Source organism: Euwallacea similis, chromosome 28 (genome assembly GCF_039881205.1).
Source record: "Euwallacea similis isolate ESF13 chromosome 28, ESF131.1, whole genome shotgun sequence".
Taxonomy (NCBI): domain Eukaryota; kingdom Metazoa; phylum Arthropoda; class Insecta; order Coleoptera; family Curculionidae; genus Euwallacea; species Euwallacea similis.
Window position 1 is genome coordinate 2,264,335 of NC_089636.1, and position 20,794 is coordinate 2,285,128.

General features: G+C 32.7%; 1 protein-coding gene across 4 annotated transcripts in view; it reads right to left on the reverse strand.

The window, feature by feature from the left end:
• Positions 1-771: 771 nt before the first annotated feature.
• Fas1 (fasciclin 1) overlaps positions 772-20,794 on the reverse strand; it is a 125,524-nt gene continuing 105,501 nt past the window's right edge. For 2 of the 4 annotated variants that reach the window (XM_066403120.1, XM_066403123.1), the window contains 5 exons: positions 15,484-15,701; positions 13,839-14,001; positions 13,588-13,780; positions 4,570-4,593; positions 772-2,129 (listed from right to left, as the gene is read on the reverse strand). In XM_066403120.1, the coding sequence (XP_066259217.1) occupies positions 1,933-2,129; positions 4,570-4,593; positions 13,588-13,780; positions 13,839-14,001; positions 15,484-15,701 (795 nt within the window). In that variant the 3' untranslated portion in view covers positions 772-1,932. Of the gene's footprint in view, positions 2,130-4,569; positions 4,594-13,467; positions 13,486-13,587; positions 13,781-13,838; positions 14,002-15,483; positions 15,702-20,794 lie in introns of all 4 variants that reach the window. The other 2 variants (XM_066403121.1, XM_066403122.1) reach the window with 2 other exon arrangements.

The window sequence follows — 20,794 nt, forward strand, 5'->3', positions numbered from 1 at the left end:
ACAAAGGCACCTCCAGCTCCTTCGTCGTTCGCCTCCGGGTGCAATTCCTCCTTGATATTTGTTCGGGATGGGAATCTACGGCTGGGTAGCACTAGATTTTGTTTCACTTGAGGATGACCTCGACATTCCATGAATCTGGAACAACGGCTGGAGCCCCGGCTGCCTACCAGCTAAAAATAATCGTCAACATGAGGGCTGGCTCGCTCTTCTCGGAGCCCCCATAAGCATTACTTCGGAGCAACAAGACGTAGTATCCACTACATTTTATTCTGTTTTAGTGAGTTTTTCCACTCTCTCTCGATCTCATTCCTACACTTACTTTCCAGATTTACACCCACTATTAACTGTAGAAAGGGAGAATCGAAACTCGTATTAAGGAGCACTGATTGCTTTATTGAACACAGTTTTTCAGTGATACACGAAGTACTCTTTATAAGGTGTCGAACAGTTTCAATACTTACTGCAATATTTTGATTTGGACAAATGCACCCACATATCCTTCTTAATTACTTGTATGCTAATCTTATGATTTTTCAAGCGAAAAACAAAGTCAGTGCTCAGAAAAAACACTTTGGTGGAACAAGCGATTTCACATCAATTGAATTAACTCATCCGACTTCTTCTGGGTTTATATCATATTAACATTAAATCTTATACTGTCACTCTTATGTACACGTTCTTATACAGTTAAGGGATATTAAACGTTACTTTATAATCTAAAGAAAATATCTTGAGGATCACAATAATGATACTAAAATAAGCTTTATTTTTAAACAACTAATATGGGTTCAAAACTACAATATTTGATTTTCGACATGCGCAATTTTGTCGAATTAGTACTGAAATCGTAAAATTAAACATAAATAATGTCTCTGACGGCAGTAATTCTATCAGAGGACATTAAATCATACCTACCTACTTCATTATTAAATGTAATGTGTTCATTCCTAGTTAACCTCGCGGCAATGCTCCAAAAGGATAATAATCTTACATGGAATGTTTAAAAGACTAAACCTATAATATATTATCAATCGCACCTCATTAGAATAATTCTTCATTATATTCAAGATTTTTCATGTAATATAATATTATTTAGCTTAACAATGCTATAATTTTTAGTACTAATTACTTATAATTACAATAATTCAAATTAGAGTCAGTCCATCTATAAGATCCCCAAAGGCGTGATAAATTGTCTTAATATCAATAAACAGTATTCTCAAATTTAACAAACCTTCTTTTCTACGAAGCAATTAAATATACTTTGATAAAGGCTTACTATAGGGAATAAACTGAAATTTTGGTCAAATTTATGATGTCATGTGCTTACGCTTCAGGGAATAAGCTTTGGCCATAAAGTGAAAGTGAGGCAAAATTAATTGCAGGATATGAAAAGATCAGCTTATGACCAAAAACATCCTCAAATGAATAGTTCTCGCACTCCTGAACGGTTTTAGTTGATCATGATTAAGTACCATTTACTAAAATTTCTATTATACTGGTAACTGTTTTGGCTTTGCTGTAGGTAAAAATCATTTTATGTGGTGCTCAATGTTGACTTAACATATTCTGCACTAGAGTTAGATGCATACAATATTTAACTCTAATTGACGAAATGGCTGTTATTTGATGTGAAACTACACACAAATAATTATACAAGACATCGTCACATGCATATAGCTATACAACACCACTATTTCGTCTTTTAAGTAGAATATGACTTATGAACGATAGCTCAACCTCAATAATTTAAGAAACAGATAGAATATTTACTCAAAAATTGATCATGGAAAAGCACTGAGTTCCTATTTGAGAACTCAAGCTCAAATTTAGAAACTGTATGACTTCTAAAATGAGAACTGGTGAACGTTAATGTGTCTCCATTAGTGCTATTCAGATTCAATTTCAAACAAATCCTAAAGACAACTTAAATTAGGCGTTTGCAATGTGGTTTAGTATAAGTGCTAGGATGGTGAGGGAAATGGAGGTTTCTAAAACCCCAGCGCTGCTTACTCTTATGTCGCCCTTCTTCAAGAATGGCTTGTCTATGACGTGGATGATTCCATTGGTGCACTCTACGTTAGGACGGAATACTGGAATCCGCAGATCTTCCCAATGGATTATGTAGGCTACAATGTAAAATATAATACCTAATTAGTTGCAGGAAAAGTAAACTACGGGTTTTTAGTATTTGCATTTTGAAAGAAAGGCACGTTCAATATAATCAGATGTTTTTGAAAAACTGCATTGAAAGTGTCGTAAATTAACATCCATGGCAGTCATTTGCAATGTTTCTTATAAAACCTCGAATGCTAGAATTTATACTAGTCGATTATTTATTACCTACAAATTGTGTATTCTTATCTTCGACATACTGTATATAGGGCTGGATGAAAGCCGGAATAAAATTAATATCTTTTCAGCAACTAACTTAGAAAAAAACGCTGAAACATGTTAATTAATTTTGAGTTGTACGTATTTTTTGGCAATAAAATGAAATATTTTTCTTCAATACCTTAGCTGAAACCCTACTCAACTTTTTTTTAAATAGAAACATATGTCGTGTGTGGGCTCGTTGAAAAGCTCGTGAAAAATGGAATCTAAACAAACCCTTTTTTTCTTTTTTTTTTTTTAGTAATGTGGTAATTAGGAAATAAAAAACTCTTTTAAAATCAAAAAAATTATGAATACCTTCTTAACCTTATCTACAGGCTATTTAACGTAGCAGATGCTGAAAATGTCCTCCACCCTCTACTTGACATTTTTCCAGGTGATGGTAAAATCTGTCAATGAAATTCTGAATGGCCTCAGTCCGTACGTTATTTGACTTCACTGTAATTTTAGCTTTTAGGTCTTCAATATGCCTGTTCAATAAACCTGTTTTGATAAACTATAACTTTCAGATATCTCTAAAGAAAGTAATCTAATGGCGTTAAATCTGGGGATCTGGGTGGCCATTCAATTGTGCTACGTCATCTAATCCAGCTACCCGCAAATATTTTATCAAGATATCTTCTAATATTAACACTAAAATGTGGGAGAGCACCATTCTGTTAAAATCAAATTGTTTCAATAGATATATCTGGATCTACATCCTTGGGAAACGTAATAACTAGAGCAGGTACCAATTCAAAATTTAAAAAGTTTGAATAGCCTTGAACTGTAAGATTTTCTTAAAAAAAAGACCCTATAATTCGATTGTTAATAATACTTGCCCATACATTTACTTTCTGAGACTGCTGCATATGAGCTTCATATATCCAGTGTGGATTTTCCTAACTCTAGAAACGATAATTATACGTGTTAACCACTCCATTTAAATAAAAGGTAGCTTCATCCAATAAGAGTATGTTCAGTGGAAACCCATTGTTTTCGTCACACCATCTAATCATCTTATCACAAAATTGCGAACGCCTGTCACAGTCATCTTCTAAAAGCTCTTGGACAAGATATACCTTATATGGGTGGTATTTTTCCGTTTTTAAAAACCTCCTAATCGAACAAGTAGACGTAGCATGGTTTTAAGCCCGTGAAATCTTCGACACATGCGGATTTTCCTGCAGAGGTGAGGCAATATTTAATCGTCATCCAAAACGTGTGGCCGACCGATTCTAAACAAGTTCTTCACTGTACCATGTTCCTCAAATTTGTGGAATATCTTACTAACAATAGCTTGTGAAATTTATTTTTCCGGATATTTTGTATTAAATAATGCGCACACATCACTTTGACTTCGCATTCTATCCCCAAAATTCCAGCAATATCAAGACTTCGATTCGCTACCTTTCTGACTATGCCATTTTTGTTTAGCAAGTTCAAAGAGAACACCTTGAGAGGTGAAGTCACAGTTGTAGTTTTACACAAAAATACTACAATTTTAAAACGGAATAAAAATGTATTGTTTATCGAGGGAATAAACTTGGCACAAAAATTTCAGCAATTTTTTTCACCTTTTGAAGTACGTCTTGATATGCTGAATACCACTTTGTTTGTTTATTTATTTTATCGATGTATAATAAAAACTAATTGATAATTAAAGATAGTATGTTTCACGAGCTTCTTAACGAGCCCACATATGACGTATATTTCCATTAAAATAAAAATTGGGTGGAGTGCAGCTAAGGAGTTGAAGGAAAATATTTAATTTTATTGCCAAAAAATATATACAACTCAAAATAAATTCACGTGTTTCAGCATTTTCTTCAAGACATCCGATGAAAAGATATTAGTTTTATTTCAGATTTTCGCCCAGCCCTGTATACTTAGAATCTTAAACAATTACATAGCCATAATAATGCGTACTTACATAGTTTTTTGTAATTTAGGATGCAAGTTATGCCAAAACCAGGCACATGTAACTAAACCGAATTCATTACAACACTGGCCCCCCAGGCTAGTATTGTAATGGCAGTTTTGCCATTTTCAGCTTTGTGCTCATCATTCTTTTGAAACGAACGAAAAACTCGTAATTTAGGCTTTATGCAAGCGAAATATTTTACAATGCTCCAGACCGAAATAATTGTTGCATGAACAGACCAAATACGCTGGATTACTATATGAAATACATACCTGAGCCGTAATTGCGTTTTAAACCTAGAATGATAAGTTTTGTGTTATATTGGTGTTAGATGCACTAAAGAGTGATAAAACAATGAAATGTATTGAAAGATAAATGTTAAACTTAAAATGTTTAGGTACTTAACTAACCCAAGGTAAGGCAAAAAGTTATACTTATAAGTATGCTCAGTGTCCACTTAATGCGAAAAATTGAATATTTTGGTGGCTCCTTTAAAAGAGGACCATTCATAAGCTCAAGAACCATAGAAAATGTGTGGTTTAAAGCCTTAGGATACACTCCCTAAACGACTCTTTTGCTGATATCCATATCACCCATTTTGTCTCATGGAAAATGGATTATTTGCTCAATAATGTAACTGTTTATAGCTACTGGCAATTCCTGCATTTCAATGTGTTTTAGTTCATTGGAGAGAATGTGATACATGCATTATCCATCACCACCACAGATTTGCCAACAATTTGATTTGATGAAGGAATGAGCTGCAATTTTGCGAAAGCAATTTTCGAAAAGATTTTTATCTGCATCGTGTTTTGCTTTAAAAACAGTATTGTCGTGAACAGAGTATAATATTGCTAAAATATTTAGAGAAAATTAGGAAACATGAACAAGGTAGACAGGGTACCGTCTTCACAAGATTAATAAATCATGATTTGTTGCATAGAATGTGTTTCTTTTTGGCTTTCTTTTTCCATGAATTATTGATTTTAGAATTTAATACAAACGCGTACTCCCTCCTAAAAGTTTGAAATAATTTATGTGTAAGTTTGGAATTTTTAGCGTTTACGCTGAAATAGGTATCATATCTGAAATAATTAATGAAATTACAAAATGCTTTGCGGTCACTCAACTGGTTGTATTTGATTATCCATATGTATGTATGTAGATATGTAGAGAATGAAATTAACTATAAATAGCCACAAAATAAAATAAATTATTGAAGAAACTACGCAAAAAATGCACTTTGGTTTTGAAACGTGAGTTACAGTAAAAATAAATGGCTAAAAAATTTTTCGAAAAGGATAATTTCTTTCATCTTTTTATTCCGTTTGTTAACTTTAATTCAGAGCTCATAATAAAATCTTATTTTTTGTTTATTTTCCTCACTTATGTGCTTTATGTTGTTGTTATTTATGCTCAATTTCATTTTCTATATAAGTGCATATCTGTAATAATCAATTGCAACCAGTGGAATGATCGCAAAGCAGATCTGCTTATCTTTTCTCATTTTTTGATATTATTACTTACCTCATATTCATTGTACCTACTTCTGCGCAAATGCTAAAAATTACAAACTTAAATTATTGTAGTTTACAGCAGTTTTATTTTTGAAATGAAAAGTGTTTTTTCTTAACAATTGAGGTGCGCCAAGTTTAAACAAAATCATGAAAAAATATCAAACTCTCACATTTTAGAAATATGTATTATTTTTCATTTACAAGAAATAATTGTACAAAAATGTTAAAGACATTAAAAATGAACTACCTTAGTTTTCTTCTTGTATTTTGTTGTGTCTGTGTCTCTTACAATAAACCGGTAATAGTCAACTAATATAGCTAGGTCTCACTATTTCTAATAATTGTGCTCGAAAATTTTCAAGTCCTGATGAAAACTTTCGCTGTGCTCGTTACTGAGGTTTCCGAGGTTTTCAGGAAAGAAGTCAAGGTGCGAGTGTAAGAAATGAATTTTCAGAGACATATTGGCACCCATTCGTTGAAAATTATATAACGAATCCGCAACTTATTGTCGGTAATTTTCTTTCTTTTTTTTTGTCTAGGAACTCGTGGATAACAGGTCTTAATGAATTCTAAGCAGTTTTTTCCGTATAGAAGAGACTGTTTGCAAATATCTCATCCCTTAACATTTTTCTGATGTGGGGTCCGAGGAAAACGCCTTCCTTAAGTTTCGTCTCAGAAAGAGGAGGTAGTGCATATGTTACCGTCAAAGCCCGATTTCAGTCAAAACCCGATCTAACTAGGAAAAACTAGTATTAACTATCAGCCTCGGACAATTCTAGAATTTCCCAAGAAGGTTAGTTGAAACCAGATTTAACTTAAGAAATGTTAGTTATTACTAGTTTTTACGGAACATGCTTTGTTAAAACTAGTTTCCACTAAAAATGTTACTGTCAAAACCCGATTCAGTAAAAAACCGATCTAACTCGGAAAAACTAGTATTACTTATCAGTCTTAGAGAATTCTAGATTCTCCTAGCCAAAACTACAGTTTCCTAAGAAAGTTAGTTCAGGTTAGTGCCGGAATTTTTTGCTAATTAAAAACAACCCTAATCGGAAGATAATGGACGCAAGAATTGAGTAATTGTCAGGCATATTACCAAAAATGGCGGTCTAGAGAGGCGTACCATAAGAACACATTACATAATATGTTTAATAGTTACACAAACATTCATGAGACATTCATATTCCGAAAATTCCAAATAATCTACCAGTTAAAACTAGTTTTAACTAGATAAAACCGTTATAAAGTGAATATTCACTTTTAACTAAGATTTTCAGTTAAATCTAGTTTTGACTAGGAAATTCTAGAATTGTCCAAGGCTGATGGTTAATACTAGTTTTTCCTAGTTAGATCGGGTTTTGAGTGAAATCGGGCTTTGACGGTAACACATACATGTTTAAAGGCAACATTAGTCTTATCTAATGCCTTGATAGTTTTTCACTAAACTTAATTTTATTTGAAATGTTGTTTAATTTTTTTTTCCGGTGGTATTAGACATTTATGCTTTATATACATATTACTAAAGACATATTCGTTTCTTACTAGCCAGTATTTTTTATACAATAATGATCTCTTCTAGCTCTCGAATCTCACAAATACAAAAAAAGTAAAAATATTTTGTATAGTCGTCCTGCAAGCTTAGGAGTAAACCAACTACTTTTAAATCACCACAGACAATGCAATTGTGATCTTTGTATCTATCGAGTTCAATTAGTGTTGACATTGCTTCATACGTTTCTTTGGTGTTTACTGCGTGATCTATCGGAATAGACAGCTTTTCGTTACTATTATTTAAGACTGCTTTTATACTAATCTTTGATGAATCAACGAATAAACGTCATTTTTCTTGATTATAAGTCCGCTTCATTTCTCGGAAAATTATATCATAACAGTATCAAAATTCATTTTCTTTCTTAAAATATCGTGAAAAACATTCATTTCGGGTACGGTAAATAGTTGTTGTTTTAAGTAGTTGTTGTTTAAAAACTGTTGTGTTGGAAGCAAGTAATCTAAATTCTTGTAATCGCAAATCAAGTAATTTGGCTTTAGATTTGGATGGTTTCGAATCTCTTACTAAATCATTCAGCTATGCCTGAGTTATCATGTGCGGTTCTTCATTATCTTCCACAAATTCACCTGAACTCGTGTCATTTTGCATTCGATCACATACTTCGGAGTGCGTGTTAGTCATCAAAGTTTTACTGGTACAACCAGGAGTTTTTGGAACTTGCAGCTTTTTCGAACGGTTTGGTAACCGAAGAAACATTCGGATATATAATTTTATCCTTGTTTTTGTGGTTAAAGTCAAGTATCTTAGGGAGATAGAAGTAATAATCGGTGTAGTGGTTAGATGGTTCCCTTCATATCATCGGCATGTCAAACTTTAAAGATCTGTTTTAGTCTGTAGTCTAGGGGCTTAGTGTTCTTCTACATCCTTCACAAAACACATGTGGTGCCCACACTTCATCCTGATGAGAAGTTTTGAAGTAACAAAAATAGGCTTCTTTGAGTGATTATGATAGGAAGTATCCTTTCTTAGATATAGTAACGTCACAAATATAACAAAATTGGTCAGGATGTACTTTACAGAATATTTTGGATATTTTGAAAACAAATATATATTTAATTGAGTACCACACTGTATCGAAATTTAAGAATAAATTCAAAACAAACTTGTTAATAATCGAAAATAGAGTGTATTGATATTTTTAATCTACAACGGGATAAAAATAAAAAATATACTCGTATGTGTTCGCGTTTAGTTATTGCAACTAAATAAAAAACTATAAAACTCACTGAAAAAACATCATTTAGTTTGTAAACTAATATCATAAGTGACTTTTGCATGAATTTTACGTATTTGTTACTAAATTTCCACCCATAACTACTGTTTTACCTGAGCTAAAGCCTGCAGGGGCTTATGCAAAATAAAGATGTTTAGTCTCTCTTATGATATTCCATGGGGAGGGTCGGAGTAGTTTGGCGTAAGAAATTCGAAACATCAATTTCCGAAAATTTCGTTTTGATAGTAGAACTCTACTAGTCGCAAGTATCGATTAATTGCCAGAAAACTCGGACGATCGACAAACACCGGGGTCTTTATTACTGCATAGCGAAGCATCGAAGTCGGTCGTACAGGGAAATTGTGAGAAGCTCTGAAAGCTTGCAAACGAGCTTGCGAAATTTTTGCTCTTGTACGGCTCACTTTTCTAGTTGGAAAAGCTCCCTTATTTGAAACGACTCTACCGTTCTGCATGGCTGCACTGAAAAGGACACATCTGGGTTATCGTCCTGCACTGCATGTGAAATATCGTATTGTTGTTGTATACAGTGTGGAAGTTTTAGATGAAACAGTTCATATAACTAAGATATCGAACATATGCGGCCAAAATCCTCGGACACGTCGATTTTTATTTTTGTTGTTGTTTTTTTGAAGGTAAATTCATGTATACAGGGTAGTCCAGAAATCAGGTACGACCACCAATTTTATTTTTTCAAATGGAAACACCTATTTTTTACTTCTTTTTTGAATCCTATACAAAATTCTAAATGTGTTTCATGTCCTAAATGCAACAGGTCTCGAGAAATTTACGATTGAACATATCAAAAACTAAAACTTTTAATTTCTTTTAAAATTTCTTTGGTCCTGAAAAGGACTGATTTAATACAAAATAAAACAACGAGCAACAATGAAATTAAATATTCAAACTGGATCTCACTCATTTCTTGGCAGTAAGCAAGACGATGAATGAATTCCTGTTTGACATTTTGAAGCATTGCTGGGGTAATTGTTCTTATTTCATTATGAATTCTTTCTTTTAAGGCTTCAATAGTTGCTGGTTGGTTAAAGTATAGCTTACTCTTAAGATAACCCCATAGAAAGTAATCTAAGGGCGTGAGGTCAGGTGATCGTGCCGGCTATTCAATTATCCCTCGTCTCCCAATCTAGCGTTCAGGAAAAATGTCATTTAAATAAGCCTTAACATCAACGTGGTAATGAGGGGGTTCTATTTTGTATTAAATCTGTCCTTTTTAAGACAAAAGAAATAAAAATTTTAGTTTTTGATATGTTCAATCGTAAATTTCTCGAGACCTGTTGCGTTTAGATATAGGACATGGTGTATGAAACACATTTAAAATTTTGCGTAGAATTCAAAGATGAAATAAAAAATAGGGGTTTCCATTTGAAAAAATAAAGTTGGGGGTCGTACCTGATTTTTGAACTACCCTGTATATATGAATTTACCATAAAAAAAACCGCAAGAAAAAATAAAAATCGACGTGTTTGAGGATTTTGGCCGCATATGTTCAGCATCTTAGTTATATGGACTGTTCCATCCAAAACTTCCACATTGTATAATTCTGTTAAATCTGCAAATTTTATTGGTTTAGAAGATGCGAAATCACAAATAAATGAGCCTTTGTCTATAAATTTTTCCAAAAGTCACCGATTAAGTTATTAATTAATTTATTGTATATTTTTGCCGCGTACTGTAGAATGCAGGTAGTGTCCTTGAATATGAGTATCACAAACAATGTGTACAAATACAAGATTTCATATGAAGCGGAAACGTCGGTCACTGTTGAAAAAAAAAAATATGGAGCTTCTTCGGGATCTTATTTTTTTGTATTTTGATTTAACTGAAATCTCAAAACACAGTCGCAAAAGTTCGATATCTTTAATTCATCTCAAACTATCTCAATTAATCTCAAACATTTTATTGCTCTATTCAATAACTGAAAAGAATGGTGAATAGACCTTCATTAAATGCTCGAGTGCGGGAAAGCCTGATGTGAACCACACTAATAATGGGGGTCTTGCACAATTATTTTCAATGATACTAGAACTCTGTGTTACTTTGAAATATTCACGCTGACTTTAAAATATTTCCTCCATTGATCCAAAGCCTCTACGCATTATTCAGCATCAAATGCGAGTCTTCTGATCATATGGTAAGAAGTTATTCCTGATATTCGGATAGAAGATTTTTAATTACAGTGTGTTAATTCAAGTGAATTTTAAAATGCAAAGTTATAGGTATCTACTTCTAATTGTTTTCGAATACTCATATGTAGAGAAGAATTTGTGATACTCAATATGCAGGATGGCGCATTTCACCTCCCATCTTCTATAGCTCGGTTATCATTGAAAGTACCAAATCCTACTTTATTATTATACAGGGTTATTCACATAATGCTACACGGAATATTGCGGTTAAAGTATTTAATATTTCGAATTTTTCTTTTTTGCGATGTGTAGAACTCATATAGAGCTACATTCTAAAATTATTTTACTTTTATACAGGGGGTTGTAAATAAGTGAAAAATATCAAAGTTATGTTTTTTAAATGAAACACTCAATATATTAGTACCATTTTAGATTCCTTGAGATAAATAAATATAAGTCTGATTAAGGTTTACCTACTCTAAACCTTAAGGATTTTGAAATAATTGAGATTTTGTAAAAATGTAGTGCAAATTTAAAGCCTTTGCTTTAAAGGAAGTTTAAACTGGAATAAGCCGAAATTCACATCAAGCCTCAGACATGAGGCATATTTCATGCCATAGTCATGAAAATTTAAATATTTTATACAGTGTGTCCAAAAAATAAATTGAAAAATGTACTTACTTTGAAGGGTATTAACTTGCTTAATTTAAATGGAACACCCTATATTTTATTACTCCAACTATCAGATTGAAATATTATCGATCGAAAACTATTATACTTTCCTATACCTAAATGTACAAGTTTTCCTTGAAAATTAAGATTTTTAAAGAAAGTAGAAAATCCTATTATTTTGTGTATCAGTTGCCACGGTGACATCTAAAATGCCAATATAAAGAGTCATATTTATGCATTCTTTTTTCGGATAATTCTTTATTTATGATATTTTCAATATTATTTGCGTAACTTACAAGATAATTTTCATATTTAATCAAATCTCCGAAAAAAGAATGCATAAATATGATTCTTTATATTGACATTTTAGATGTCACCGTGGCAACTGATACACAAAATAATAGGATTTTCTACTTTCTTTAAAAATCTTAATTTTCAAGGAAAACTTGTACATTTAAGTATAGGAAAGTATAATAGTTTTCGATCGGTAATGTTTCAATTTGATAGTTGTAGTAATAAAATATAGGGTGTTCCATTTAAATTAAGAAAGTTAGTACCTTTCAAAGTAAGTACATTTTTCAATTTATTTTTTGGACACACTGTATAAGATATTTAAATTTTCATGACTATGGCATGAAATATGCCTCATGTCTGAGGCTTGATGTAAATTTCGGCTTATTCCAGTTTAAACTTCCTTTGAAGCAAGGTTTTTAAATTTGCACTACATTTTTACAAAATCTCAATTATTTCAAAATCTTTAAGGTTTAGGATAGGTAAACCTTAGTCAAACTTACATTTATTTTTCTCAAGGAATCTAAAACGGTACTAATATATTGAGTGTTCCATTTAAAAAAACATAACTTTGATATTTTTCACTTATTTACAACCCCCTGTATAAAAGTAAAATAATTTTAGAATGTACCTTTATATAAGTTCTACACATTGCAAAAAAGAAAAATTTGAAATATTAAATACTTTAGCCGCAATATTCCGTGTAGCATGACGTGAATAACCCTGTATATATATTATTATATTGAGTGCAATAACTATAATATTTTGGTATCGTTACACTTTTTTGGGACATCCTGTATAATTAGAAATTTTTTCCTAGAATATGTCCTAAGACACAGGTAAAGTATACACAATACCAAAATCCTACTTTTAATGATAATCGAGCTATAGAGGACGGGAGGTGAAATGAGCCACCCTGCATGAAAACTTGCTACTTTTACTGCTAAAATTATTGTTTGTCACCACTTTGCTGATGTCATTTACTCTTTAGCTCTGTTTATTGTATGTATGAGTTTAGACTAAGATGACAGCTATATAGCAGTAAGCCTGCTATTATAACTAGCAATTGTAGTTGTCATATGTGTTATGTGTTGTCTTCACCTGATGTTCTGTATCAGAAAAAAATGGATACATGCTACGCAGAAATAACATTAATTTTGAGCCATAGGTCGATACGAATAGTGGTAGCAAATGAAGGTTTAAATAACCAAAATTACAAATTTTTCTTTATTTTAAAGAAACAGAGTTTGGTATTCGTTTTCGTGGTTTTCAGTTCTTGAGTCAATTGCTTCAGAATGCTATTGCTAATATTTTTCAATTTAGCACAATCTTATGATTATCGTTTTATCTCATGAAGAAACTCCCTATATAGAAAACAGAAAAAATATTTTGAACTGCCGAACAAATTTTTATCGCATAAAAATGCATCGAATGGTTCGAAAGATGATTCGATTTAAGGCGTTGAAAAAGTGGATTCTTCAGTTTAACGTTTTGGATTTAAAAAATGTATCCAGTGCCATGCAAGACTTTTATTAAGTGGTGTATCTATGGCCATATTGACCTTTTTGTTGACGTTAATCTATGGAATGAAAGCAATATATTTTTTTTTGTGCTTCATATGCAAAAAATGCCATTCAAAAGCTTAGTCAGTGAGGTGATGGTGGCTGATGTGAAATTTAGTCGACAGATTGATAAGAAGCAAAACCTTACACCTTTTGGCAGCAAAAACACAAAAAACTTACTTGCATTTGTACCAGATTCTAAAGAAAAAATTAGAAAAAAAACGGTTAAAACAATCATAACTGAGGTTAATGGCGATGAAAATGAGTAAAGCCCATATAAACCAACAAACAAATACTTACTATTGTCCAATTTTTCCTCCACAAATATCTTCAGTGACCCTCGCAGTGTGGGCAGTTCTACAGCGGGAGGTTGATGAATATTAGTCCGATTAGTCTGGTTGGCAGTCTGTTTAGTCTTCGTCATTTGCTTGATCCTCTCCATGGTGAAAACGTCATCGGAGACGATTAGGTGGCGTTGAAGAGTCGTAATTGCCTTCATAAGTGTATTTTTTCCATTTGAATGTTCTTGGAAACTGCCGAAGACAACTTACATGATAAGCATACTCGTACATGAAGAGCTTCTTAATAGCGGAGGGCATTTCTACTCTTGCCTCTTGCCAGGCCTTATTACGGGGAACGAAGTAGGTGAATTTCTTGTTGGTATCATTTAGTTGGGCATTGAAGAGCTGCATTTGACCCAACTCAAAGGTATCTCTGTGAAAAAAATTCTTTAACGAATTTTTGTTGATTATGTGTTGAATCTTTTGTTGGATGCAGAGATATTGAGAAATATTCATTCAAAAATCGGAAAAATAATTCTAGGAATATTTGGTAAAGTGGCGTTACCTCACGCATTTGTACGTTGAAAGTAGCAACTTACCGTACTCAAAATAAAATAACATGTGTCAGTTACAGTTATTTACATTATAAAATTGAAAACTAGTGTTTTTCACAGCAACTGGAACTTGGATTGGAACGGGACTGGAAGCTTAGAAGGCCACGCTAAACACACTTTTAATGGTGTGCCATATAATATTTATTTTATATTTGATTTTTGCAAAGCAATGTCTAACATATGTTTTCAAAGATATTGACATTTTTCATAGATTTTCGCGGGATTATTTCACAGATAGAGATCGGAAAAACAAAATAACAGGAACCGGAAAGTTATTTCTCCGCTGTGTGAGATGAATTTTCTGACCATGGCCGGCAAAACGTTACATTCAGGTAGGAAAAGTGAAGAAAAAGTGCATACTATTTGGCTGGTTGTAAAAAAATCATTTTGGTCAGTGCCAAATTGTGACCAACTTTACTACAGGTGTATACGTAAAGATTTTACCGCTCACTAATGTTTAACTAAATTTATAGACAATAACAAAGTTAACATGCGTGCTCGTAAGAAAATTATTGTAACACGTGTGAAATTATCTATACTCGATTCACACTTTTGGGCTAATTCCAATCAGCTGTAAAGTGTCTCACTTCGCACTTGTTACATAAATAAGTATAAAAACACTCAATTAATTGTTAAAAAAAATAATAAAGGGGTTTTTTAAAAAAACTGGTGAAAGACGTGGATGTCTTTCACAAGTTTTGTCAAAATGTCAAAAATCCTTTCAATATGGGTTGCTAGATCTCCTGGAAAAATGCTGCTAAGGTTGCAAAATGCAGCCCAAAAACCGATTATAGAAGAGTTGAGAACAGAATTTCATTTCTTCAATGATACTCATAAATTAGTATTAGGTACTATATGCAGGGTGGTGCAAAACTATTGTTTTCTCGCTTTGATAGTTTTTTAATACTCTCTGCAACAACATCGAGATGTATTTCATGGAATGGGGGAAATTTTCCATTATGGTGTTATGACATGATATTCTAGTTACCACCGGCGAATAAAGATATACAAATCTTATTTTCATTCCTGACTGTAAAGCAAGTAATAAGCCCTTTTAATTGGCTTTTTCAAGGTAAATAAATCTGTGGGTCCCAGCGGCGGAAATCAAGCTACAAGGCACGATAAAAGCTTTGGAAAAATTGATTAAAAACGCGAACAAAGCCGGTCCAATCCTCATGCCAGATGCAATGCGGCGTTGGAAAATAATTAAGCAAACAAGATTACTAAACTGAAAGCCGTATTTAAACTGAAATTGCTCTGTGAAAATACGCGAACAGCATCTTTAATGTCAATTAACTCACCTCAGCATAGGATCAGTGCTGACTTTTTCCAAAACAGTAGAGTATGGGATCCCTAAGACCCTATCTATGATGTGAATGATTCCATTCTTAGCTGCCAGATCTGGTTGGATAACAGTGGCATTTACCCCCCCTCCTTCCACAGTCATGGTTCGGTTGCCGACGGTGATAACGTTAAAGTAAAGGTTTTTGCCTTTGATTAACGTTGGTACCTGAAACACCTGCAGGGAAAATAAGTTCTTTAATCGTCATGAAAATTGATGTTTTCATACCTAGTCAATTTTATTTTTAGATTCAAAATATCATTAAACGATCAATTCAATGTTCCTCGTTTTCAAATTTCCGGTAGTTAGATTCGAGTTTATGGCACTTTATTGGGAAAATCAATGTTTTTGCTATTAAAATTCTCATTTACTACCACTGTGCCAATGTTAATAAGTCATGCTTAGTACCAGCTACTACGCATTATATGTATAGCCGTCTTTGTTTATTAATGGACTTAGAGGAAGACGAAGGTTGTGACATTAATCCTGATCAGCTGAATAGTGGAGTGTACCAAGAAGCATAGTTATAAGCTAAGAAATAATCACAATAATATTAGCTTCAAGTCGTAGGTTGAGACGAATAGTATCGGTAAATGACATTTTAACTAAATAAAATTAGAGATTTTTGTTTAATTGTTAGAATTTAAAATTGTGGGATCCGCTTGTCAGACCACTTAGTTGTACATAGCTTGTAAATATTATTCTATAAGTTAGGATTAAGGAATGGGACACGAGGGCGATTTACCCTTAAGGTACGCCCATGGTTGACGTTATCCGGTACCCTGGGTTTTTTCCATGACGCTCTGTTGGCATGGGAAGTGCAATGCTGGTTCCCTTTGGCGGCGTCTTCGTCGAGGGCTGGGTGCCAGATGTGGACGCAACGGCTCCATGCGAAGGACAATCCCGATGCATTTAAGTATTGTCTAGACATGGTACGCCCATGGTTTACGACCATGGATGTTAATACTTAAGACTAGGAAGAACGCGGATTGCTCTCTTTTTCCAGGTTTCCTAGTGGACTGAAGACTCAGGGGTTGTGCCCGCGGTTTTTTACTAAATTTTATCTAATATATTCGTATCGTTGAGTTAACGCGGCTATCATTGAAAGGTCCCTAACTATCCCTAACACAACATTACCGAAGCTCTCCAAATCATGGATCCCTAGACAACGGAGAAAAACCTACAATATTGAGGGTATAAAAAATCACAGAGAACATTTGTAAAGTGTTGAATTTTAGAACAAATTATCGAAGATTTTCTCAGATACAGACAGATGGACTAAAATAAACAGCAAAATAACGAAAGATAATCTATTTCAATGGATTCAAAGACCACTTATTACACACTATATTATCAAAAGTATTCAAATTCAGCGTATTTTATCTTAAAATAGCCCCATTAGAGTGTCTTGCCTTCACTTTATAAGCACCTACCTGTTCTAATAATGTGAATTAAATTTAATAACTTGCAGAATTGCCCTATTATAAATGAAACCGCTTTTGCTTCTCTTAGCATTTCAGTCCCTGTTTGATATCGCTTAATATGATTGCTAATAACAATTTTACGCCCACGAAACCGTTGTGATATCATAATTGGCAATTTGAGAGCATTCGAACATGGAATAAACTTAAAGTGGGATGTCAAAGTCAAAAGGATATTACGCAAATCGGTGCATTGCAATACGGTGAATAACCGCCTATATTGTTTAGGGATTGTATAATACCAACATCAGTTTTATTGGGGCGTCTTACAGGGAAGCAAAGGTTAGCAAATATACCTCGATAGTTTCAATTTATGATGTCTGAGATGCAGAGGTGTCGAAAACCTTCAATCTTAGCAGAAAGACACGTAAGTATAGAAAGTCTTCTGATATTGTTATAATTTTTTAAGTTGTCTTCCTTTTCGTTTATAATAACATAAATAATAATGAACTTTGTAGGAGCAGAATAGGAGAAGCAACCTAAATACTCCCATTAAAGTTCTGTAGCCGTGAAAATGCATTTTGGGAAACTTATTAAATTGAGGTATTTTAAAAACTGCAAAAATAGGACTTAAAGTAACCATATAGTAATTCAGAGGCTAATAGAGATATTAGAACTCGGTTTCCAAGAGTTCATAGTACTTATCGCGAGATTTCAGCTATTTCTTTTTCCATTTTTTGGGGTCAGCCGTCGCTATCCAAGTATTTTTGCGAATATAGCACTACCCCATTTGAGAAGAAGATCGGCTTTGAACAGCGAATGGCAAACGTGTAATGGAAATGATCATTTGTCTATACAGGGGGAGTCATGAGGAACTGTATATCTTCTACCATGGAACAAGATTATTAAGAAAAATATCAAATGAGAATTAAACAGTTGTTCGCATTTTTATTGTTATAATACAGGTATTTTTACACATTTTGTCGAAAAATGGATTTAGCTATAACTTTGTAAGTTCAGTTTGTTTTTTTTTTATTTTCTGTCGACAGAGTACACTGTTGTGTATGAATAAGATAATATATTCAGGGTTCAAAAAATCTAAGACCGTCTTCAAAAAATTTTATAGATTTGTTTCAGACCAGAAAATCACCCTGTATACGAATTTTTGCAAAAGCGTTATGCACATTTGCTAAAGGTTAGATAAACTAATAGTTATACCTTGTCAACAAATTTGTCACATTCTTTATTGCTTTGTAAAAAACAAAGTTTACGAAAATGCTACAGTTTTGGATATTTGGTTATAGCTACCATCTTTATCTTGAATACATTGTATTTCAAAATCAAATATTATAATTAATAACAAAATTCATGACTCTGCAATGCTGAATGGCATCATAATGAAAAAAAATTTTTGGTACGTACCTAACATTTTAAAATTAAAATAACGAGAAAAAAGAAAACTCATTTTTACTATTGTTGGAAAGTGACTCATAAAACTTATATAAGAAATGAAAAATTCGCTATTTACTATTACCAATTATTACTTAAAGATATTTTCAAAATGGAAAGTTCTAGATTCTATGCATGTATTATAGCTTAATGAATTCAACAATAGTAAAAATAAGTTTTCTTTTTATTTTCTCTCATTATTTTAATTTTAAAATGTTAAGGATGTGTCAAATAAATTTTTACATTATGATTTTATCAAATATTGCAGAGTCTTGTCGCGTTTTGCTATTAATTGTAATATTTGATTTTTGAAATTCAGTGAATTCAAAATAAGAATGGTAGGTATATCCAAACATCCAAAACTGTAGCATTTTCGTAAACTTCTTTTTTTACAAAACAATAAAGAGTGTTAGAAATTTATTGACTGGGTATAACTATTAGTTCATCTAATTTTTAGCAAATGTGCATAGCGTTTTTTCGAAAACTCGCATACAGGACAATTTTTTTTTGTTTAGAACAAATCTACTAAATTTTTTAAAGACGATTCTGAATTTTTTTAAACTCTGAACACATTTTCTTACTCATACACAACAGTGTACTCTTTCACCAGAAAATAAAAAAAAGTAAATTGGGATTACAAAGTTATAGCTAAAATCATTTTTCGACAAAATGTGTAAAACTCCCTGTATAATAACAATAAAAAACGCGAGCAACTTTTTAATATTTATTCTACGTAGCTCTGAGGAATCTTGTTCCATAGTAGACGTATGTACCTAGTTCCTTATAGCTCGTCCTGTACATCAGTAGTGTAGAACCCACTAGTAGGAATCATTTAAAATCAAAGATCCCCCATTCATGGCAACTAGATAAATCGCTGTTTGAGGAGAACTTTGATGTCAGACAGGCCTGGCGATAAATAGTAAGTGGAAGAAACTTCTGAATTCTCTTATCTGATAACTAATTCTATCCCTTTGAAATTTCCCTCCCCGGAAAGACATGATCTGCTCTCGATTGATGCCGCACAAATCATGGCAGACACAATAATTGGAAGTACAAGTGGGGTATAGCAGAACGACTTGACTGCGACTAAATACTGACTTCGTGCGTTCCCTTCCTCATATTTTGCTGCTTTGTTTTGCTTATTTTCAGTATAATTGATCAGCAAGCCCAGAAAATGAAATAAATATTTATTTGAAAACTTTCAACCCACATCACTCTATATATTAAAGTGATCTTTGACTTAACAGAAAGATGTCTCGTTGCTTTATATGTAACACATCAAATTAAAGGAGTTTGAAGTTTCTAAATGAATTTTAACATGAATCTTGATACGCTTGACAACATACCAACAACTTTACCTTACATTTCCAACAAGATATGTTTTCTGGGCGATGTGGGAACTCCTTCCAGTGCCATTCTAAGTTTGCTAATTATGGTCGTCAATTACGATTTTCAAACCACAAATTGTGTAAGTTCTTTTATAATTCTCAAAAGTATATGACTTGAAGCGTATGTTATATCTATTTGTTATGCACGTTACGGTTCACGAAATATTCCTATTTATAATCAATGAATTTGACATCGAGAGAAATTGATAATCAAATTTCAAAACTTATATAACGTAGAAATCGCTCTGAATTTCTTTATTATTATACTATTTGTATCTTCGCTACATGTACAAAATTGTAGATCCAATTTCTGCGATTTCTGATCTGTGATAATTGTTTGATCTATTTCTTTTGGCCTTTTGCACTAACGAATTTTCAATTATTCTACTTAAAGTCGCTCAGAACTAATCTTAACAAACACAAAATATCATTGAGGTTTTTAATCTATATACAGGGTGTTTCCTGAACATGCGGCAAAAATTCAAGGGGTGGTTCCTCAGGTGTTTTTATGAAGTATCAAGTAAAAAGCAATTCCAAATGTTTTTTTATCTTTTATTAATTACATATAAATCCAGTGCGGTATGCCATATTTTTATCTCTGTTATACTATTAATGATGAAGAACATGCATAACAAATAACGTAGAACAGTAAAATTTGCAATTTTATCGAAAACGATTAGTCCTATCGATATCGACCAAGAGTATCTTTTTTAGGTAAACATGCTTCAGGCATTATATTGTAAAATGGAAATGACAAAAAAATTACTATTAGCAAAAATGGGGTAATTTTTACTCCTAACCCCTCCAGTACGGTATACTTCTGATTAAAATTTTACAATTCTGGACTCAGATTCTAATTCAGCGTCAAAAGTTTATGCAATATACCAAATTTTATCATTTCAGTGTGAACGGTTTCGAAAATATTGACGAAAAACCGTCTTCCGAGTGCCCCATTTAAAAGGGCTTAGCTCCCTTAGGAAGCATTTTTCCCCAAATGTTTATATGGACTTTT